The 24,349-nt window shown below is 45.2% G+C and overlaps 1 protein-coding gene across 2 annotated transcripts; it reads left to right on the top strand.

Annotated features, from left to right (window-relative positions):
* Window positions 1-319: 319 nt before the first annotated feature.
* Window positions 320-23,773, top strand: HDC (histidine decarboxylase; the record flags this gene model as incomplete). 2 transcript variants are annotated; one of them, XM_084240533.1, is made up of 12 exons in its annotated part: window positions 320-350; window positions 3,150-3,322; window positions 8,148-8,261; window positions 9,424-9,546; window positions 12,324-12,458; window positions 12,710-12,853; window positions 13,326-13,392; window positions 14,389-14,551; window positions 14,635-14,725; window positions 18,276-18,374; window positions 22,799-22,900; window positions 23,033-23,773. In XM_084240533.1, 12 exons carry the CDS (start codon window positions 320-322, stop codon window positions 23,771-23,773), a joined length of 1,983 nt encoding a protein of 660 aa, XP_084096659.1. The 2 variants fall into 2 exon arrangements, with proteins under 2 accessions (XP_084096659.1, XP_084096660.1); XM_084240534.1 differs by lacking the exon at window positions 18,276-18,374.
* Between the last annotated feature and the right edge of the window lie 576 nt (window positions 23,774-24,349).

The following is a 24,349-nucleotide window of genomic DNA, read 5'->3' as shown; positions in this document are numbered from 1 at the left end:
ATTGAGAGCTCTTGACCGTACACACCCGGAGGCTGCCTGCAGGCTTGGGTTGCTAAGTGCACTGTTTAACTTAGAAGTGCCTATTTTCCTGGATCTCTTGACCAGCCAACGTTGCAGTCACTGTTCCCGCAAGGACTGGGGGACTAGAGGCGGAGTAAATTACGCCCACTGGAAGGGCCTTTGAAGGGCGGAGCTAAAGTCAAAGAAAGGAGAACCCTTTAAATAAAGAGCCTCCACTGGCTGCCCAGGACTGCAGCTTCCACCTCCGAGGGGTCCTCGGGTAGTGTCCCTCTGTGCGAAGGAGCCTCAGGCCTGGAAGATGATGGAGCCGGAGGAGTACAGACAGAGAGGTGAGTGATGGGCACCCCTCCTGTTCCCCGTGGCCTCTCCTGCAGGAAGTACTGCTGATGGGCGACCCTTAGATTTGGGGGTGTCAATCAACTGGAGGTTGAGATTGCCTTCTGAGAAATTTTTCCTGAGAAAGGAGTGTGAGATGAGAGTTTAAAACTTTTCTCCATTTTTTCATTCTTCCTCTCATACACTCACTCTTACATACATCCACTGGGCCATGTTGCTTTCAACTTTCCCACAAGAGAGACGATTTGGATTCCCGAGCCACTAAATGGGGAAAAGGGAATTATTTGCATTCTGAATTAGAAATAAACGTTCCTAAAGTGTTGCATAGTTACTGTACTTTTTTTCTTAATATTCATGTGTGAGTCTCTTAGTGGGATTCTTTCATTTAGTTAGTCAGTCCATAAACCTTCAGGGAGCACCTACTCTGTATCAACCTTGTGTGACGAGCAAAACTAAATGTTATTCTGTTTTCAGGCATGGCTCTCTCCTAAGAGAGGAAATAGATATTTGCCTGCAATGTCTCATAAATTTTTATGTCTTCAGCCACTATTAGGTCAGATTGCTTAATTTTTTTTATTTTGCTACAAGGTGTTGTCCCATATTAAAATCTGCGTTTTCCTCTGCACAGATAATGCACTAGGTGGTTATCAGTCTACACTTTAGTGTGTGTTAGCCTTTCCAGCTGAGGGCTGGTTCTTGAGGACATTTAGCCTGTGAGCAAGACACAAATAAACTTCATGCTATTCTAGACAAGTGGAGGACCAGGTCCCATGCTCTCAGAGTCCCGCTGGGTACCCTTGGCTGGCCTTGGGGAGGGGTGGCGGGGAGCATAAAAGAGAAGGGTGCTGATTCGCTCATTGTCTCCTTCAGTTTTGCCCTGGGGCTAGTCCTCCTTACAAGGATTTTGCCTGAGCTGGTGCAGAGGGAAGAAATGCAGTTCTTTATTTTATTTGTGCAGGTAGTAGCCTAATGAGTAGTAATGAAGGATTAGAGTTATTGAGAGAGAAGAGAGGGACATACACAATGCCACAGACAAAAATGGGAGAAAGAAGGGAGAGAGAGAGAGAGAGAGAGAGAGAGAGAGAGAGAGAGAGAGAAAATGTGTGTGTGTGTGTCTGTGTGTGTGTGTGTGTGTGTGTGAAGGGGCGGGAGGGAGGGAGGAGCACTCAGAGAGCAGGAGCTAGAGGCTATGAAGATTGAGACTCTCCTGGAGAAATGAAAGGAAGGAAAAAGAAATTGGCAGTGACTTCAGAGTATTAGACTGCTATTTTTCTTTTTTATTCATTTATTTGATGCTCATTTTTTTGAGCATCAAAAAATGTTGTAGACACTGAAGCAGGGAGGGAGATTTCCTTGATTACAGGCTGGAGCATGTTCTTTTTAAATAGCCTACACCTTGAAGTGTAGTCACCATAGCCCAAGTGCAGGTGCTTAGCCTGGGCCTGTGGTTGTACTTTGGGGATTTCATGAAACTCAGAAATTATGCTCAATATTGTGTGTGTAAGCCGACAATTTACATCAGATCCTTCCCCCCCCAATTTCATGGATTTGCCAATCATTCATATAACTATGTAATGTGAGGAGTACAGCTTCACCCTTTAACTTGCACACATGCCTCATTCACTTTTCACTGCTCACCTAAGCTCCAGGGCCAATACGCTGTCACCCTCTGTCCCTCTGTTACACCTCTTCCCTCCCTCCCCTCCCCTCTGGGAACCAGAGTATTGTTCACAGAGTCTAAGGATGACTTTTATTGTGTTTTTCCAGTTTTGTTTTTTTTTTTAAGATTTATTTATTTATTTATACAAGCACTGGGTACAGTCAGAAGCATGGGAGGGTGAGAGAATTCACCAGAGCCAGAGCGGGGAGCAGAGCAGGCAGAAGGACCGAAGTACACTGCTGAGGGGAGCAGCGGGCGGCAGGAGAGGTCTGCACGCCATGTGGGACCCTCCTCCGGTGGCCGGGGAGCAGCCGGGGATCGAACTGGTGCTACAGAGGCTGCGGGCAGCTTCGCAAACCAGCACTCAACCGCTGTGCCACCGGGGAGGCCCACCAGTTTCTTTTCTTTTCTTTTCTTTTCTTTTCTTTTCTTTTCTTTTCTTTTCTTTTCTTTTCTTTTCTTTTCTTTTCTTTTCTTTTCTTTTCTTTTCTTTTCTTTTCTTTTCTTTTCTTTTCTTTTCTTTTTTCAGTTTGTTTTCTTTGGTTATTTATATTCTGCAAATGAGCAAAAACTTCTGCTAACTTGCACTTTCTAAATCAGATTCTTATAGAGGTCCATGGGTCTAAAAAAGGTGAGGAGTTTATTGGTTTGGTGAACAATATTTTTCCATCTTTTATCAGAACCTGGTCTGCAGTTTGCCTGCTGTGCTGACAGAGTGTAGGGAGAACATATGCTTGTGTGAATGTGTGTGGACGTGTGTGTGAACAATTTTCGGACAGAAAGCATTATGGAGTTTCTACTGAATGTGTAAGGTAATGAATTATTAGACCTGGTGTTTTTGAGAAAAGAAAGGCAGGAAAGACAAGATGGATCTGGATAAAGGAAGGGGTAAGTGAAGAAAAGGGCACTAAAGTTTTATATTTGGAGATTTTCTCTGTCGCTTACTTTGCATTCTTGTACTCCCTCCATCACTTGTTACTCATTTTTCAAATTCTGAAAACAAGGCCTATGCTGGGGATGACAGTCACACCCCATCTCAGTCGATGAATCCATTTCTTAGACCAAATCTCTCTGCCTCCACCCCAGAGGGACGGGTCAGGATGTGAGTCTGTTTTCTCTGCCTTCCTTGTAGGGAAGGAGATGGTGGATTACATCTGCCAGTACCTGAGTACAGTGCGGGAGCGGCGGGTGACCCCCGATGTGCAGCCTGGCTACCTGCGATCCCAGCTCCCTGAGAGCGCCCCCGAGGACCCTGACAGCTGGGACAGCATCTTTGGGGATATTGAACGAATCATCATGCCTGGGGTGAGACAGTGCCCACAAGGGTGATTCTAGATTCTGGGGCATATCAGGGTGGGTGCTAGGCCTGAAGAAAGGCTGAGCATGATGGTTCAGGCACTCAGCCAACATCCACGCCTGTCTTCTGGGCACTTGGAGGGCCAGGACTTTGACTAAAATTGGGTTTCTGATGCAGGTGTTCTGTAGTGTTGGGAGCTAGAGGGAAAAAGGGCCACATCCCAGGTCCTGGTCAGACAGAAGTGCGGAAATCTAATGGGATGAGGTGGGAAGGGAAAATCAGGTCTGAGGGGAAAGAACAGCTGCGGAGAGCAAGATGGAGAGAGGAGACTGGAAGATAGTCCCCGACACCCCAGTTGGCAGAACCTACAAAATTTTGAGTTATGCCAAGGGAAGGAGGAACACCAAGAACATAACCCCCTGCAGCCCCAGGAGAGAGCTGAGTGAGCTCCTCCTGGTCAGCCTCTTCCTTTCTTCTCCATGGGTTAGACATCATGTCCTTCCTGACCAAGGAGAGGTGTTTTGATTGAGCTGCTTTTCAAGAGTAGGAAAGTTGTTTTTTTTTTTTAAAGATTTATTTTATTTATGCATATAAGAGCTGGGGTATAGGCCAGAGGTGCAGGGGTGAGAGGATTTACTAGAGACAGAGTGGGGAGCAGAACAGGCAGATTGACTGAAATACACTGCTGAGGGGGGAGCAGGGGGCAAGATAGGAGAGGTCTGTTGCTCCATGTGGGTTAGCTCCCTGCCTGGGAATTGAACTCATGCTGTCATGCTGCAGTGGCTGGCAACAGCTTGATAGTGCTGAGACTTAGCCCCTTGCACCACTAGGGAGCCCCGGGAAAAGACTTTTCCTGAATCATCTTATACTTCCACTGAGGGATGGGGTGTGGCTTGTGGTGGCTGAGGGGTTGGGCACAGCCTGTTGATATCCAGGGGCCAGGGAATATGCAGAAGCTGGGTCATACACAGGGCTTGAGCTGGTGCTGCCACCGTGGGCTGTGACAGCATCTTGGCCCCCAGGGTAGAAGAGCTATGTGGCACTCATGCTAAAAGCGCACCTGTCCTCCCCACAGAGGGCCTGTCCCTCAAGAGCTCGATGCCACAGTCTGCCAGTGCTAGCTCACGATAGCCTAATTCATTTAATCCTGCAGTGACTCTATAGCTTAACAGTCAGAAACTGAGACAATTAACTGAGGTTAATTGTCTTCCCATAGTCATAGAATTTGTGCCAGGCAAACCCAGAACTTTAACCTAGGCCAGTGTTTCTCCAAAGACTGACTTTTTCTCCTATACTGTTACTTCGGTTGTGAGTGACAGAGTGTCCTGGACTGAGCCTGGCACCCCTCCCCCTTCACCTGCACCCCAAACACCAACTGTTCTCGTTTTCCCGTATTGCATACAATCAGCAGCTCTTCCTAAGGGCAGTTTCGGATTTGTTTCCATCATCCGCCAAAGAACTTTGGACTTGGAAGTCATAGATATATGCCTGGAGGCAGGGGTGAAAAATTATTCAAACTCAGAAAGTAATGGTGAGTTTGTACAAAGCCAGATACTCATCTCTCTCTGACCACGTAACCTATTTCACAAGGATCTTTTGAAAATTTCCATATCATTAAAATATTAGAAGGCCAGCTCCTGATAAGATTATCTCATGGATTTCATTCTGTAAAATGTTAATCGGATTAACTGTAAATTGGTAGTGAGACAAAGCAACTGTCAGAAGAAGCGGAAATAAGCTGATTCCTTTGATTGAAAGAAATTCCAACAGTTGCTGGGGGTGTGGTGAGAAAAGTTCATTTCTGGAATCAGAGGTCTGTCTGCTGTGATAAGGGTTCCTCTGGCTTCTCTTAGCTTTTTTATCTTACAAGAACAGACAATTGGCTTTTGATAACTCTGGAGGTGGAAATCCTTCTTGGGGGGTTTCCAAAATACTGTTGCTAAACACACTGATCTCCAAGGCCTGATCTTTCATCTCATCTTCCAGGATGCTCTGGCTTCTGTGAGTTGGCCTGAGGGCCGTTGGCCCTTTGCTTTCTCAGTTGGGTTACAACTCATTGAAAACTGGATTACATTTTTCCCTCCTGCCACCAAATAGACACAAAGAGAAGAAAATCTGTCCTGCTCCAGTTCCAAACCCTGTTAGGAAAACCTCACGTACCCTTCAGGAGGGAGTGGAGCAGCACGGGGAATGGGGGTAGGGGGTGTGGGAGTGAGGGGTGTGTGTGTGTGTGCTGGGGAGGCGGGTTGCCATCCCCCTTGGGTGCTTGGGCTCTAGAGTCAGACATCCCTGGGTGTCTGTCTCAGCGCTGTCTTCTGTCCCTCCCAGGTATGTGTGATTGCAGAGTGCTGCCTCTTGTTGATAACCCCAGTTCTCATCTGCACAATAGGGATAATGGTAGAACCTATCTGCAGGGGTTCTGTGAGAGTGAAGTAAGATAAGGCATGAAAATCGGGTGATATTGTTGTTATCTGCAATGCCTGGTGAAAATCGGAGGAAGAGGTCTGATTGTCTAATAGTTAGTTTTAGATATGTTATATGTAAATCACCATGTGGTTAGCTTACCAAATAATATTAGTATTTTATATTTTACATTTTTTGTACCCAGGCTGATTCACACAACAACCCTAGAAACAATGATTTATGTTGAGAAACTGAGATAGAGAGAGATGCAGAGAAAAGTTCTGGTTGTAGAGCTCTGGATTGGACATAAAATTTGAGACCCTTTTTAAGAATATAAAATTAGGGCTTCCCTGGTGGTGCAAGGGGTTAAATCTCAGCACTCTGAAACTATGGGCAGCCACTGCAGCACAAGTTCGATCCCCAACCAGGGAGTTGACCCACATGGCGCAGCAGATTTCTCCTGTCTCACTCATTGCTCCCCTCAGCAGTGTGTCAGTAGATCTGCCTGTTCTGCTCCCTACTCTCTATGGTGAATCCTCTCACCCCCACCCACACTTCTGGCCTACACCCCAGCCCTTGTATGTAGAAATAAATTAAACAATCTTTTAAAAAAAGAATATAAAATTAAGAATGGATCTCAAAAGGCATCCATGTAAACATAGGACCTTGGAGCTTAATTTCATTAGCTTCAGGATAATTCTACAAGGTCACACAGGTGGCTGGGGCAGAGGGAAGGCTGGTACCTGTGCCCTTGGGCTTAAATCTTATCCTCCTCCTACCAGACATGCTGTTCAAACATTGTTCTTCTCTTGAAGGATTAATGGAGTTTGTGCATGATAATAACTCAATGATACACTAAGATATTGTCTGCTGAGTTCTCAGGAGGGTGGACATCGAGAATGACAATGTTCCGTGGGATAGGGCAGGAATCAAAGGGGACTGGAGAATATGCATATTTAGTAATTTTATGAGAATTCACAGGCTTTGAGGGCCATGTGTGTATGAGAAGTGCCTTCTGTCAGGGGATATTGCATTGCTCAGATGCATGAACTCAGAAATGTAGAGGGCGTGTTTGTCGAGCAGTGAGAAGATGCCAGACTAGACAATCAGTGAGGCTGATGAGCCACTGAAGAGGCTTCAGAGACCAGTTATAGGGCAGCCGCCCTCCCGGCCCACCTCTTCCTCTGTCTGGCTTCATCTGAGTGTGGGCTCAGGAGTTAGCCTGGAGGTCCCCTATCCTTTCCTCTCCTTTCTCCACCCCTGCTGTGAAGCTAAGGACAGCTTTTTTTTTTTTTTTTTTAGTTTGCATTATGGTTTACTCTTGGAGTTGTATATATATATATTTTTAAGATTTATTTATTTATACAAGAACTGGGGGTACAGTCAGAGGTGTGGGAGGGTGAGAGAGTTCACCAGAGCCAGAGCGGGGAGCAGAGCAGGCAGAAGGACCGAAGTACACTGCTGAGGGGAGCAGCGGGCGAGGCAGGAGAGGTCTGCTGCGCCATGTGGTATCTCCTTGACTGGCTGGGAGTCGAACCCGTACTGCAGAGGCTGCAGACAGCTTCACAGTGCAGTGCTCAACCTGCTATGCCACCAGGGAGGCCCTGGAGTTGTATATTCTATGGGTTTCCACAAATGTACAATGACATTACTCATCATCATAGTATAATACAAAGTATTTTCACTTCTCTAAAAGTCCTCTGTGCTTCATGTATTCACCCCTTTTCCACATTCTCCCTAACTTCTGGCAACTGCTGATCTTTTAACTGTCTCCATGTCATCTAGTTGAAATCACAGAGTATATAGTCTTCTCAGATGGACTTCTTTCACTTTAGCAGTATGGATTTAAGGTTCCAGTCCATACCTTTCCTAATTTGAAAGCTCATTTCTTTCTAGTTCTGAATAATATGCTATTGTCTGGATGTAGTAGAGCTTATTTATCCATCACCTATTGAAGGATGTCATGGTTGGTTTCAACTTTGAGCCCATTTACATCCACCTGACCCTCTGCAGGAGCTGCGACCCTCTGTGTGCCTGCAGAGGTTGGCACTCCACCAAACAAAAGCTGCTTTTTGCGAGAAATTAGATGAGGCAAGCAATCTATTCTTTTGGAAGCTCATAGTCCCTTCCTTTCATTACTAGGCAGGAGCAGTATAGGAGACACACATCAGAGACTAATATGAACACTGCTCAAAACCCACAACCCCAGTTGCTATAACAGTTTTCATTTTGCATATTCCCTTCCATCTTTGCATATGTGCCCATATTCCATGCACTAGCTTAGAATACGGGAAATGGAGCAAGAACATCAACAATGTCTTATTTTCACAGAGTTGTGTCATTTATTTTGTTGTCTTAAAAGTTGGCCAGGGAGGGTCTCTGGAGCAGGAAAGCCTCCTGGTGCCAGCTGTATGCATGCTCTGCTTCCAGGTGGTACATTGGCAGAGTCCCCACATGCACGCCTACTACCCAGCTCTTACCTCTTGGCCGTCACTGCTGGGAGATATGCTGGCTGATGCCATCAACTGCCTGGGATTCACCTGGGTGAGTAGCAATGTCTATATCTGTACCTAGTAGCTGGTGGTGACACCCTGGGCCAGATGTATTTTGTTCTGGCCTTTGTAATGGTTCTAAGTTAAATATTAGCAATGGCTCCATTCTTGGAGCTTCGGTTTTATATAAATCATCTCATCTTATCCTTTAACCCTATGGAGTCATCAGTATTGCCCCATTTTGTAAGTAAAGAAGTTTATGTCCTCAGGATCGCACAGCTCATAGAGACAGAGATCAGATTTGGATGGAGATCTGGTTATTGCTACAGTTTGTGACCCTTACTGCACACTTGGTGCCTATGGGTACCAATTTCCCTTGTGCTCTCATCTTTAAGGGGTTAGGAATGCCTTACGATGTTCCTTATGAACATGCCTTACGATGTTCCTTAATAAATCCTTAAGCAAACAGCTTTAAGCCTCCTAGGATATCTTTATATATTTTTTAAAGATTTATTTATTTATGCGTACAAGAACTAGGCTACAGGCCAGAGGTGTGGGGGAGATAGTGAGAGGATACAGCAGAGACAGTGTGGGGAGCAAAACAGGCAGATCACTGAAATACATTGCTGAGGGGAGCAGCAGGCGAGCCAGGAGAGGTCTGCTGCGCCATATGGGCAGCTCCCTGGCCAGGGATCGAACTTGTGCTGCAGTGGCTGTGGACAGCTTCATAGGTTGCATCTTAACCCCTTGCACCACCAGGGAGGCCCGATATCTTTATATTTTAAACCTGAATTATTATGTGGTATGTAAGGGGAGGGCTGGGGAAAGGATGGAGTGTTACTATCTTTTTTTTAGAAAAGAATGCCTTTCTCCTGGCCTTTAGTATGCTTCTGAACTGGGTATTTTAGGGACTTGAGGAGCCAAATTGAGGAATCATTTCTAATCATTTCTGTTTCTTCGTAGAGCCTTGGCGTTATAGGAATCCCACTTTATTGAGGGTGGGATAAATTTAGAGTCCACATTTCTACTCATTTGCTTGGTAGAAGGTGGGGCACAGGGCCTGACACCGACTTCTTGAAGGAGAAGATAAATTAGGTTCCCACTGGTTTCCAGAGGTCAAGGAAGCCAGCGTGGCAACAGATGTGTTTCTGGGCCTGCTTGGGGCCATCTTGGTGTCCTGGGATTGTCCCAATGATGGTCTTTCTCTCTTTCAGGCTTCCAGTCCTGTGTGTACAGAGCTGGAAATGAACGTTATGGATTGGCTGGCAAAAATGCTGGGACTCCCTGAGCACTTCCTGCACTACCACCCTGGCAGCCAGGGGGGTGGTGTATTACAGGTACCTCCATCGACAAAGCCCCTCCCACCCCCACCATAACATGGGGACTAAGTAGTGAAAGAGAAGCCAAACCTTTGCTTGGGCAATTTTCTTGTTGACCATAGAGATTCCCCCATGTCACTCACCTCCATCACGGCCATTACCATGCCATGACCTGGATGCTATCCTGATTGACACCACCACCATCGCGACTAGCACTTCTGCCTTCCCTACTGCCACTGTTTACTCTTACTTTGCTTATTTTTTTTAAAGGTTTATTTATTTATGCATACAAGAACCAGGGTACAGGCCAGAGGTGTGGAGGATGAGAGAGACAGAGTGGGGAGCAGAACAGGCAGACTGACTGAAATACACTGCTGAGGGGAGCAGCAGATGAGACAGGAGAGGTCTGCTGCGCCATGTGGGTAACTCCCTAGCTGTGTAGCGAACTCATGCTGCAGAAGCTGAGGATAGCTTCATAGTGCGGTGCTTAACCCCTTGCACCACCAAGGAGGCCCCTTCACATGTTTCTTTTTATGCCAAGAGGAATGCAGCATAATGGGCTTCTATAGACTGTGCCCATTGCTGGGTGCTTTTGCATCTATAAACTCTTGTCATCATGAGCACTTGGTTCTGAGAACTTTGAGAACTCCCACATTCTTGGATTCTACTGTGATCTATAATTTTCCTGCTTTCATATTTTATAAGGTAGGGATAACAATCATTTCCCTCAATGTGTGAAAATGAGGATTTAATGACTTCTACTAAATAAAAATAACCACATTGCCCCAAGATGAGAAAGACAGAAAGTTTGCTAGCCCACATGCTAGCTAGCTAAGTGACTTTCACTCCAGTCATGCAACAAGATTAAAATCTGAACCTTGCAGGAAAGACCGATTACTGCATAGGTTGTTAGCAAATAGTTACCACTTAAGATAGTATGTCTGGGAGCGCATGCCAAATGTCTGTGAGGCATGATTTTCATCTAATTATCTCACTGAGAAGCCGATATGTGAAAATAGTGCCATTTCCAACTTTGGGGATAGAGTCACTGAAGCTCAGAGAGGTTAAAATCTTGCCCCATGTCACACAGCTTACCAGTGTAAAAATGAGGATTTAAGCCCGGGTCTGTCTACATCCAAACCATGATTTTCCCTGTGTTCATCAAACATGTGGACTCAGTTTATCCTTAACCTTTCTGAGTGTCACTATTCTCGGGCAGACAAGAATTACAAGTATCTCAGAGAGGTTTTATAAGGAGCAATGGGATGGGAGAAAGTATTTTATATGAATTGCTGTACAGATGTTGTTGTTATTATTATTATCATCCCGCTGGCTTCCTTGCTGTGGAATCATTTCCAACCACTGAATATCTTGTGGGATGTGATCCATACCACTCCCTATGACACTCTCTAATAGGTTTTTATAGTGGGGCCTATTGGTTGGAGGTTACCTGGCAGTTTTGAGAAGCAAAGACACCGAAGACAGTGAATGAATGATGAGAAAGCATGGAGATTCTTGTTGTTGGTTGAGGTGACCCCCAGGTTTTTCATAACTGGGACAGAGCAAACTTCTACCCACCCCTCTCTTAGATAATTTATACTGCTGCTCTGGGAGACCATTGAAGGAATGAGCTCCATTATGTATATGGAAGAGTCTTCCAGGTGGGCAATATCAGCCTAGGGTCAGGAAAGCCACCGGTATCTCGACTGAGGGCAAAGTCACCAGCCTTTCCTCTATCCCTGTTGAAAGAAATGCCATTTTCACACCTAGTAAATTGAGAGTGCTGGGCCTCCCTGGTAGTGCAGTGGGTTGAGTGCAGCGCTGTGAAGCTGTCTGCAGCCTCTGCAATGCAGTTTCGATTCCTGACTGGCCAGGGAGCTACCCACACGGCGCGGCAGACCTCTGCTGTCTCACCCGCTTCTCCCCTCAGCAGTATATTTCAGTCCTTCTGCCTGTTCTGCTCCTGCTCTGTCTCTGGTGAATTCTCTCACCCTCCCACGCCTCTGCCTGTACCCCAGTGTTTGTATAAATAAATAAATCTTTAAAAAAAATAAATTTGAGAGTGCTTCCTTTTTTTTTTAATTTTTAAAAAATACTTATTTATTTATTATACAAGCACTGGGTAGAGTCAGAAGAACGGGAGGGTGAGACAATTCACCAGAGCAGAGCGGGGAGCAGAACAGGCAGACCGATTAAATACACTGCTGAGGGGAGCAGCGGGTGGCAGGAGAGGTCTCCGTGCCATGTGGGACCCGGGGATCAAACTAGCGTTGCAGAGGCTGCGGGAAGCTTTGCAGCCCAGCACTCAACAGCTGTGCCACCGGGGAGGCCCGAGAGTGCTTCCTTTTAAGCATGTTTTACATGGGGAGCAAATATCTATTGGGTTATAGGAAAAGTCATGCCATTTTTTTCCCTATGTTTTCTACACAAAAATGCATCATGACTTTTGAGAACCCAATATAAGCAAACTTGTATCTAGCAGGGATGAACATTCTCTTTTTGATCTTTGTGGTCTCTCTAATGTTAGTAACAGGTGAAAGTTTGCATTCATTCCTTCCACGGAAAATTAGAGGTGGAAGGCATGCTGTGGAAGGCATGTTGTGTGGTAAATGGCGAATGGGGAGCAGGCGTGTGAGTTGGGGTGGAAGGACAGCTCCGCAGGCTGAGTGCTTCCTTAGGAACAGCTGTTGAACACACATGAACACACACACATCTATGAAGATGGTGGTGGTGGTGGGAATTCAGCAAGAGATGAAAAGGAGAGGCTGCCACAAGGAATCCTTCTTCCACTACAGAGCACAGTCAGCGAGTCCACCTTGATTGCCTTGCTGGCAGCAAGGAAGAACAAAATCCTGGAAATGAAAACATCTGAGCCTGGGGCGGATGAATCCTCCCTGAACGCCCGGCTCATCGCCTATGCCTCTGACCAGGTGAGTTGCCCAACACAGGCCACACTGGCAGGTCTGTGCTTGTCTTTTGGAACCTTAGACCTTGAGTCATTTTCTTCTAGACATGAGCACGCCGGGGTTCTGGGCAGCTTGGGCCTTAAAGAAGGTTGTCTCCAGGAACTGCAGGACATTTGAAGACGAATGTCAAATGTTGTTTGATTCCCTTTGTCATTAGTTTCCGGGGAGTTCTCCCTGCAGGATGACTGTGCTAAAGGTGTCCATGGTCCTTCTAGGCTCATTCCTCTGTGGAAAAGGCTGGTTTGATTTCTCTGGTGAAGATGAAATTTCTGCCTGTGGATGACAACTTCTCACTCCGAGGGGAAGTCCTTCAGAAAGCCATCCAGGAGGACAAGGAGCGGGGCTTGGTGCCTGTTTTTGTAAGTCAGAATGCTTTCTGAGTTTAGCATGATGGAACCTGGTGGTGAGGAAGAGATTTTAGCTGAATTCAGGTAAGGAGCATGCTGCAACTAAAACAAAGGATTTCAAATATGTTTTATAAATTATAAGTCTCTGTTTATTGGTATGTAGGAAGCAAATTTGTGGATCATGACCAATTTTTAAAAAAAGAATAGAATGGAAATTATTAGGGTGCATTCCTGTAGCCAGAATAGGCATTGTTCGTTGAAACTTTTATTTCAAATACATGTGTATAAACATACTAGTTATGTAAAATGTATTCCTTACCATGGGTCATGATAAAATACAGGTGAATACAGTGTCCTAGTGGGATGCTTGGAGTAGATAATATCTGTGATGAAATAGTTTTTCAGCTCAAATGTCTCACATGAACCCATACCCCACCCCCCAATCCCGCCCTGTCCCGCCCTTAACTGCTTTATTTTCTTCTAGGTCTGTGCAACACTTGGGACCACTGGGGTCTGTGCATTTGACTGCCTGTCGGAGCTGGGTCCTATCTGTAAGTGTCCATCCTGATCAGCTAGGAACACAAGTAATGAGTCGAAAAATGTTCCCTGGAGTAAGAAACTGAACCTGCTCTGTGGAATGATGTTATCTCTCCTTGATCAATGCAGAGTGTGGGAAGAAACACCCAAGGTCACAAGTGAATTTTCCCAGGCAGACACAGCACTGCTTTCCCGGCCGTGTGATCAAGGGGTTAGCGCTGCTCCCCTTGCAGCCCGTCTTTAGGAGGCAAAGTGGGAGAGCCTCAGAGTTGCTCATCCCCTCATTTATGTCCATATCTACTTAAAGCAGCTCTATCCAAAACACAGGTGAATGAGGCATAGAGAAACATTTCCTAGTATAGGCCGAGAAAAGAAGAACAGTAGGGTAGGAAAAACTACAGTAGGAGAGAATGGCAGAGAAGAAACCCAAATGTGTGTATGTTTGTGTGTGTTCAGCAGCTGTTCCTAAGGAAGCACTCAGCCTGCGGAGCTGTCCCTCCACCCCAACTCACACACTTACTCCCCGTTCTCCATTTACCACCCAGCATGCCTTCCTGGGACATCTCCTCCTTGAGGATGTCTTATATGTATCATAAAGATGTATCATACATGTATCAGATGTATCATACATGTATAGATGTATTATCATTGCTCTCTGGACCAGTAGGATGTTGGTTTCTGTGCCACAAAATTATAGGTTGAGGCCAAGAGGGTGTCACATCTCTGACTAGTGAGACAAAAAGGCCAGGGTGAGGTTTTGCAGACTTTCTCCTTAAGAGGAGACGGTGCCATTCAGCCACAGTCTCCCCCACCCCCACAATACATGCCTTCCTCTCATCCCCCAGGCTCTGACATCTCATTTAGCCAAAACAGGTCATCCATTCCCTGTTCTTCTCTTGCTGCCCACTGGCCAGCTTAGCCTGTCAAGAGGTGCCTTTTAGTTGACCGGTACAACACCCCCCTCCTCCCTCCAGACCCACATCTCAATCTGGTGACGTTTGGCTCCTTAGGTGCCCAAGAGGGGGTTTGGCTCCACATCGATGCTGCCTATGCAGGCACTGCCTTCCTGTGCCCTGAGTTCCGGGGGTTTCTGAAGGGCATCGAGTATGCTGATTCCTTCACCTTTAATCCTTCCAAGTGGATGATGGTGCACTTTGACTGTACTGGGTTTTGGTGAGTGTGGCAGCCAAGCATGTGGGAAAGCCTTGCTCTCCTGCAGAGGCCTTAGTCACTAATACCCATTTGGAAACCCACAGGGTGAAGGACAAGTACAAGCTGCAGCAGACCTTCAACGTGAACCCCATCTACCTCAGGCATGCCAACTCGGGTGCGGCCACCGACTTCATGGTGAGTGACCAGGAATGGGCAGCCTGGCGGCCTCTGAGATGAAAAGTGACTGAGTCTCGACTCTTGAGGGGTCTCCTGTATGTCAGTTCCCCTCAGACAGTGGCACACTGAACCCATCCCATGATATCGCCACTATATACCTTTGATTTCAAGTATCTAGATAGAACTGTATAGAGACACTACAGCAAGCTGCTAAAAATCTTAGAAAATGAGATCAACTTTTGAGGCAGACACATGTTTCTTGAATGTTTGTGGTAATTTTTTATTCCCTGAAATGTCTTCCCAACCACAATTGGACTGGTTCTCTTTTGCCTCCATCCTGGATAATCTATTTTGCTTACTCAGCAGCAGGGTAGTGGGGAGAAAGGGGCTGAAATTGCTGTCAGCTTTTGTCCCTGCAGAGCAGCACAGGGGCCCTTCCTGAGGTTCTGAATGCTGCCAAGCCTTGCTGGTCTCCTCAGCTACTTGCATCCTTGTCTCTCAAAAACTGCCCATATGCCTCACCTGTACCATCTAAGGAAACAAGGTCCTTAAATTTATTCCTCAATTGAAAGATGAGCCCTTCCTATAATTATAGGGAAGACGTGGATGTTGGGCATGGAAGACATGGATATTGCATTTAACGACCCCCTGGGAGGCAGTGGAGCAGATGAGCTTGGTTGGGAATTCCATACCAGCCACAGGCCTTTGGGAAGCTGGCTGGACCCCTTTGAACCTTGGCTCCCTCATCTGTAAAATGGGAACAGTTTGCACTGGCTTCAGAAGGGTTTGTGAGGATGAAATGGGAACATCCCTGTAGATGACTTAGCACAATACTTGGGAACAGGCAAACGCTCAATAAATGGTGGATGTAATATCCCTAAAAGTTCTTCTGTCAAGCTGCAGAGATTGGCTGTCACAAAGCCATCAAGCACACAGGTGCTGAAGCCAGATCCTTCATCTGTTCACTTGTAAGGCCTTGGGAAAAAGACTTAAAGTGTTCTAGGTCTCCTCATCTATATAATGGGTGATTATGACAATACTTGTTTCTTAGGCTTGCTGTGAGGATTAAGTGACTTAATCTAGTGAGACACAGAGCAGTGATTGTGAGCCATGTGACTTGTCTACTTGGCCAACTGAGGTGTCTTGCCCTTTCAGATCTAAAACAATAACTCCATCTCTTGATTATATTGCTACTCTACAGCCGATACTTCCTTTAGACTTCTGAAGATTTTCGATTGGAATTGCAGGCAGTAAGAGGTTGAAAAAGTAGCATTTTGATGCTTTCATCTCTGCTGCCCTCCCTGGTAGGTTTTCAGTAATTTTTTAAATAAAAAGAAAAAAAAAAATCCATAGTAGTCCAGAGAACAGATATCATTAGGGTGAACTCCAGGTTACTTTTCTGAGTGTTAAATGATGCCCATGCACCTATAAGTGGATTTGGATCACTGTACCTTAAGATCATTATTTTATCTTTGTCCATTTTGAATTTCATATCACTTTTATTTTCTCCCTATTTACAATAATAGAGCAAGTTCTCCCCGTGGCTCACTCCTATCAGTCTGGAGATTTTATGGTGTTTTCTCTCTGCCAGACAACTTATAAAAATATTAAGTTTTCCCCAGCACTGGTCTAGGGGAACCTTCCTATTTATATTTCCATATCCAGAAGGTGCTGGTTTATTCTGCTCCTTCCTTCACCTCTAATCCTACGGATTTAATTTCAAGTCTCTATGAAATTTGGAAAACTGAAGCTGCTCTCTGTTGTGATCCTGGGGGTTTTCAGTGCTGCTCTGACCTATGGCCCAAGCTATTTTGCACTCAGGTGGCTGCAGTTTTAAAGAGAAGCCTAACTATGTTTGAGATGAGCCAGAAATAAAGCAGCACCTTAGGAGAAAAGGCTTAGGGACCAAATCCTCAGGGCTTCGGGCTAGATTCTGTGACACCAGGGAGCTTCCTCTCCTCCACACTAGTGGAGGGGGCATAGTCTTACCCCTAACTGGACAGGACCTGCAAATCCTGGGCAGGACACACCGGAGGCATAGGAATGCCTTGAGTTAAAGAAGAGCCATGTCACCCTGTCCAAATCCCCTCATTTCCAACAGAAAAGATCAGCTAGAGCCACCCTGTGGGCCCATGGGGAATAGTTTTGGAATAGTGACAAGAGGGACAACTGGGGATACAGGCGGAGTATGAAGAAATCAAAATGAAAATCATCTCTGCCACTCCTTTTAAATTTGCTGATGAAATAAAGTAGCTGGTTGGCCATAACCATCAGGACAAGTGTTTTTAGAGAAGGCCCCTATTATCTATTCATTATTCTCTGGGGGTTGATGCTTTTTCCATGTTAGAGGGATTTTCATGTCATGTCCAGGGTTAATGCCCTCTGCTGGTAAGTGAAAATCCCCAAGCTGGTCCTCAGCACTGCAGAGTTTTACTTGGAAACCAAAAGCTTAGTACTTGGTGGGGGAGAAATATAAACAGAGGGGGAATGTCCCAACTGTTCCTGGGTCAGGAAAAATAGGGTGAAGGATGAAAGTGTTTATGTTTTTGAGGATTTGGCAATCCTGTGGATAAGAGGTAAATATATTTTTTTTTTAACTCAACAGAATTGTGGTAGAACCTTTCTGATTTGAGGAAGAGGTCATTAGAAACCACATTACGCATCAGAATTACTACACGTGTTCCCCAAGCCCTTTGCTCTGTTTTCACATCTGAGAAATCAATTTGAAATTTGTTTGAAATTTTTCAGATTAAGGGTGCTTCAACCTTGAACTTGGTGACCAGGAACAAAGGGTTGATTTTAGAGTTACTGGATTATGAAATGTATATGCACATTTGAAATCTGAAGTGACATTTGGAGTGACATTTCCTGAGGCACAGGGATATCACAGGAAAGATTCAGGAAAGATAGGGGGATCGAAAAATGATCATCCCAGTTCTAGAAGGAATACCATTGTTATTTGTAGCCCACATTTTCCCCATCTTAATAGCCAGCACTTACCCACAACCTCCTGTGAAGCTTTTGTCCCTGGGTGGTGCTATTTTTCCCCTTCTTGTGAAGGCCAGCGAGGTGTTGCTGCCCAAGGCCCCGGCCTGTACGTGGCAGGGCAGGAGGAGACAGCCAAGTCTGAGAAGCTCCAGGGTCAGATCTCTTGACAGACAAATGGTGGGGAGGAATAGAAATAGAGCCTAATTTTTGCCATTCAAGGAACTTAGGTTCTTTTTAGAGAAAGTACGGTATTGTCTGTCCCTTTCTTGAATTTCAGCCGGGCATGGAATATTTAAAGTGGTACTTAAAGCCCAGTGTCTTTTCCTGGGTTCAGGGTCATGCAGTTGCTTTCCACTTGCACTAGTCTTGGACAAGAGCCCATTGGCCACCTTCACCTGTGATTTGGTCACATGATGGGGTATCTTGCCTTGGCTTCTCTTTAGCAGCAGCTTTGGGAGTCATGGTGACACCGCCCATCCCTGGAGAGCTGTGCAGGCAGCGGGGGGTGAAGTTCAGGAGTGCAGGAGGGAGCCAGGGTGCCCTGGTCTCTAACCATGAACACTGTGTTCCTTTGTTCTAGCACTGGCAGATCCCCCTGAGTCGGCGGTTTCGTTCTATTAAACTTTGGTTCGTGATTCGGTCCTTTGGAGTAAAGAATCTTCAAGCGCACATCAGACATGTACGTGACTGTGGCTGAGCCCGGCTTGCTGTGTGTCCTGGGAGCAGGAGGGCTGGCCTCTGCTTTGCAGACCTGCCCAGGGGATCTGCAGCCTATGGCTCAGCTGTCAGGGCTTGTTTTCTGGCTCCTGGGACATGATTATTCAGGGTGTGGACCTCTCTGTTAGCTACAGAAAGACTGAACGGAACATGACACTGAGGGCTCTCTGGTGTCTTTGCCCCTGCCTGAGGGTCTCCCCATTCATTTTTCTATCATTGGTCACTGGGGAGTGAAGGCCTCACAGCCTGGTTGGCAGAGAGAGCAAGAGAAAGTAAATCAATGCCGTATGTGTGGCTAAGCCAGTATCATATCTTCTTTAGAATTACCCAGATTTCACTGGTGACTAAAAATTTGAGTCACCATGATGATCATGTCTGAAATATGGCTCCTCTCACTTAGACGGACAGACCTTCCAAATCTGGAACAAACAATGCCGCTTTGTGCCACTAGATATTTACTGAAAAGCCTATTTATTTTAGCTCAATTTAACAACAGAATTATGGTTCTCAGAGAGGAACCCAGAAGCAGATGAGGCTGGCATAGTCTGCCTGTCTCTTTCTTCATGGAAAGGGTGGGACTTAACTGAGAACTTTGTCCAGAAGTATTTCTCTCATTTCTATAAGAGCCCATGTGGAAGACAAAGTCAGGGCTCAGAGCAGCAGGGTAAATCCAAAGACACTGCCCTTTTTCACTGTGTTGGTCTTTGCTCCTCCACCTTTCCTCTGAGGAATTCCTTCATTAAACTAACACAGCACAAATGAAATGGTTGAAGCAGTGACTATGACCGGTTTACCGTGGCTAGTTTTGCATTGATTCTCAACATCAAGCTGTTTATGAACTGGACTTTACCAATGAGTGGTTTACGTGTGTTCTCTCTAGATCCTCAGACTCTAGAATGGAGAGCTGTGACTGGGGAATGAGGTGGTAGAGATTACAGATCATCTGGAAATCTCTTGTGCTTACAATTTAGGACTAGATATTCAATGTGCAGGTGCCTGCCACCTTCCCCAATGCTGCCTTTTGCAAGTCACACCCCAGTTGCAACCAACTCCCCAGTTGCCGACATTAGATCCACGTTCCTGGGCTTGACTTTCCAGGACCCAATTATTAGCTTCTGTTTTAGCTCAGGGTTTTCACAGACCCATTCAAATTCCATCCTTAGTTTACTGCCTCTGCACTTCCACCTGTGCATTCCCCTCCTGGATTGCCCTCTTTCCTCCACATGCTGTCAATGGGTGACATTCCACTTCCCCCAGAAGCTTCCCTGGCCATTCCGTCTGTCCTGGTCTCACTTCCCTGGTATTCCTAGGGTCATGTGTTCAAAACAGCTCCAGAGTCTATCAGGGTCCAATAGCAAGAGATGGAAGTAAAATGAAGTTGTTTGATGTGAGTCAATTCTATCTTTTCAGTTTGACCGTGATCATTATTATTATCCTCATAGTGCCTTAAATCAAAACACAATTGGAGGGTTTGATTAGATTCTCACAACAGCGCTTGGGGCTATCACCCTTATCAGTCCCATTCTATGGATGGAGCTCAGAGATGGTATTTGCCCTGCTCACATGTGGAAGGCTTCCTTTCTTCACAGTTCTGGGCTATTTTTGACTAGCTGAACTCTTGAAGGTTATATAAAACCAAGTTTTGTATCTCTCTGTTATAGAGCAGTGCTCTAGAGAATAGGATCTGGGGTAGACTTTTTAGTAATTTGGTGACCTTGGAAAAATTACTTAACCTTTCTGTGGTTGTGCCTTCTTAATTCATAAGATGGGAAAATAACGACACCTCTCTCAAAAATTCGTGGTGACAATTAAATGAGATGATATATACGAAACCCTTTCTCAGCATAGGACCTGCCAATGGACTCAATGATTATTTCCCCTTCCCTCCTGTTCCCCTTCTCCCTCTCCTTATCTTTCTTTTCCTCTTTCATCCTTTCTTCTTCTAATGACAATAAGTCATTAGAATCATCATCATCATCATCATCATCATCATCTCCTATCACCTACAATAGGAATTGGCAAATTTTTTCTGTAAAAGGAGATAGTAACACTTTTTGATATTAGACGGTCATACAGTCTCTGTCACAACTATTCAACTTTATCATTATAAAACCAAAACTACCATAGACAGTAGGTAAACACATAGCTGCGTTCCAAAGTACTTTATTTACAAAAACAGATGGTGGTTTGGGGAAGGTGGAGCTGCTGCATTTGGCCTAAGGGATGTCACTTGCCTTCCCCGCCCCAGAGTGGGTCAGGTCACTAGTAGTAACACTGCTTTCAGCTCCCATAAAGGTGGTTTTATGGTGGCAGAGGTGCAGTCTCTACTGTTCCTTCTCTCCCCCTCCCCAGTTTCTGTCTTCTTGCAAACAGCATGTCCTGTAGATGCAGCAGAGCATGCTGGGAAGACACCTGCATTCTGCCACTTGTACTTTGGGGAGGTCACTTTCCCTTCCCTTGACTCCTCCTAGAAAAGGAACAAAAATGATGTCTGAGTATCCTTCCATGCTCAAAGTGTCATTTGCACTCTCTACACCTCACCTGATTCTGTCTTTTTTTTTTTTTTTTATCCCAATGTGAATTCAGATTTACTGGGAAAATTTTTTAAAAATATTTTATTTTATAGGATTCTTACATCATTTTTCATCTTTGCACAATGTATGCATTTTCATTTTGGTTATATCCCCCATACAATTGCACCCTCCCCCCTTATTTTGACTCTAGTCCTTCCTCTCCCCGCCCCTCCCTAATCTCCCCCCTTGTCTTTATGGTACTCATGCAGATTTAAGAAAAATTTGCTCAGAAAGATACCAAAGTTGGCAGGATAGTCACGTGGAAATAGCCCTGGAGGGAAGGAGATACAGGGCAAAGTCTTGACAAAATTAGAAAATAAATTGCAAAGCTATAAGACAGCCTGAAGAATTTAGAAGACTGCTTCTCTGCAAAAAAGACAGGAGTCTTGAATGCAAGAAAGATTCTTGGGGCAGTGATTGCAAACAGTTTTTTCATTTATTTATTTATTTTGGAGAAAGTTTTTTTTTTTTTTTTAAAGATTTATTTATTTATGTATACAAGAACTGGAATACAGGCCAGAGGTATGGAAGCGGGGGGTGAGAGGATGCACCAGAGACAGAGTGGGGAGCAGAAGAGGCAGACGGACTGAAATACACTGCTGAGGGGAGCAGCAGGCGAGACAGGAGAGGCCTGCTGCACCATGTGGGTATCTCCTTGGCCGGGGATCAAACTTGTGCTGCAGTGGCTGCTGAATAGCTTCATAAGTTGCGTCTTAAACCCGTGAGCCACCAGGGAGGCCCTTTTTGGCAACAGTTTTAAATCGACAATGCAGTAGAGTGAGAAAGGGTGAGTTTTGTAGCAACCTCCTTCATTGTAGTCAGAAATGAGATGAGCTAAACACTTTGCATTCTCTTGAACTAGACTAGCAGGTCTGACAACTGGCTGATAGTGATTTCTTAGTAAATATTTTACTGAGAGTCTTCTGGACGGTTGGAGATATTTTTAAAAATGAGGGTCCAGCCCTGTCTTTGTTTAATTAATTACTCTAGGTAGAATAAAATAGAAAATTCAAGAAGATGGCAAACTTCAGTGAAAGATTTATTAATCTAATAATTTATCTAATGGTACAAAGTTAAGATCTCATTACGGTAAAATATATATAACAAAATTTACCGCTTTAATTTTAATTGTATAAATTCAGTGGCACTAATTATGCTCCCAATGTGTGCAACTCTCCCTACTATTTCTAGAACTTTTTCCATCATCCCAAGCAGAAAGTCTGTATCCAGGAAATAGTATAAAGCCTTCCTCGTAATGCAGCTGGGGGTGATATGAAAAAATATGTTCTCTGTGGAATGTCCAAGAAAAGGGGATGAAAGGGCATTTGAGGTGTAAGATATGAAGAGTTTTGAGAGAGAATAGAAAGATGTCAGCTTAGGATGCGATAGCCAACAGGGTACTTTTATGTGCAGTAGAAATAGGGTCCTCTGGGCATTTGCAAACCCATTGGAGGCACCTGGCTAAGAACCCAGAGCCTGCACTAGCTTTTGCCTTTTGCTCAACCCCCAGCCAGTCAGGACCTGGGAAGGCAGGATCTGAAGCCAGATCACCTTGATTGTAAAGTACGTGGCTTCTGGTTCTGGGGGTGACTGGAAAGTGGGCCCTCAGACATGAGTTCTCAAGATGAATCTGATGTAACAGGAAATAGGGAGCCATTAGAACTTTTCCAGCCTGGAATATGAGCAGAATCAAATGGAGAAGAAAATCAGGCAGAAGTCACTCCAGGTCTTCAGGACTCTGGTTCAAGGATTTTTGTAGTTGATTATTAATTAATGTCAGTTATTAATTTCAGTTCTCTATTTTCAATTCTAGGGTACTGAAATGGCTAAATATTTTGAATCTCTGGTCAGAAATGACCCTTTCTTTGAAATTCCTGCCAAGAGGCACCTTGGCCTTGTGGTTTTTCGCCTGAAGGTAATACCATCTCCCATGGTTTGTGAATGATGCTAGTGGGTTGTCAGTCTTTCAGAACTATAAATACTGGCCTCCTGGGTATGTGTTCAAGGGATGTGATGCAGATTTTGCTTCTCTTTGTCCTTCAAACAGGGTCCTAATTGCCTCACAGAAAGTGTGTTAAAGGAAATGGCTAAAACAGGCCGCCTCTTCCTCATTCCGGCTACTGTCCAGGACAAACTCATCATCCGTTTCACAGTGACATCCCAGTTCACCACCAGGGATGACATCCTGAGAGACTGGAAACTCATTCAAGATGCAGCAACTCTCATCCTAAGTCAGCATTGTACTTCCCAACCTAGCCCTCAGGTTGGGAACCTCATCCCTCAAACATGGGGTCCCAGATCCATGGCCAATGGAATGTCCCTTGAATCTGTCAATGAGGCAGGCGATGACCCAACCCAGGCCAGGAAGATCATCAAACAACCTCAGCGTATGGGAGCCAGTCCTGTGAGAAGGGAAGACAGTGGCCATCTTGAAACCCTGCTGGACCCACTTGATGACTGCTTTTCTGAGGAGGCCCCAGATGTCACCAAGCACAAGTTGTCCTCCTTCCTGTTCAATTATTTGTCTGTGCAGAATAAGAAGAAGGCAGTGCGTTCCCTTAGTTGCAATAGTGTTCCTGTGAGTGCTCAGAAGCCGCTACCCACAGATGTGAAGAATGGAGCCTCCTCCCGGATCAGAATCTTCTCTAGGTTTCCAGAAGACATGATGCTGCTGAAGAAAAGTGCCTTCAAAAAGCTAATCAAGTTCTACAGCGTCCCCAGCTTTCCCGAATGCAGCTCTCATTGTGGGCTCCAGCTGCCCTGCTGTCCTCTGCAGGCCATGGTTTAGACCAGGGGTTTCCACCAGAACCTGCAATGTGTTTCAGGGAGTCTGTGACCCCTCACACTTATATGCCAGATCTATGTGCTTATGTGCATGCGCATTTTTCTTGGAAGAGAGTCCGTAATTTTCGTCAGGATGCAATTGTAGAGTTTAGAATAGCATTCTTGAGAAGGTTCCAGCAGGTTGGTCAGAAAGAAAAGGCCCATGGTGATGGACTGACAGGCAGCTTCTGTGGTTTAGCTTGTGACATGAATTATATTGCAGTAATAAATTGTGCTTTTCTCTGAACAAAAAAAACTCCTATCTCGTGTGACTTAATACCACCAACACATTGATTAATCGTTGTATGTCCTGGCGCCTAAATGAATGTACTTATGCTAGAGATTTCAACTGAAAAATGAGTTTAAAGGAGCCCTTGGAGTGAAGAAGGCAGGCTGCTTGAGTTAGGCACTATGAATTATAGTGCACAAGTTAGGAAACTAGGGCCCCAGGTCACATAGCTTAAAAGTGGTCAAACTGAGGTCTCCTTCTTTTCAAAAGACCATGGGGTTCTCACAGAGCCATACTGTTCAAGGTTGCATT

This window comes from Talpa europaea, assembly GCF_964194135.1.
Source record: "Talpa europaea genome assembly, chromosome: 8".
Taxonomy (NCBI): Eukaryota; Metazoa; Chordata; class Mammalia; order Eulipotyphla; family Talpidae; genus Talpa; species Talpa europaea.
This window is presented reverse-complemented; position numbering and strand designations above follow the sequence as displayed.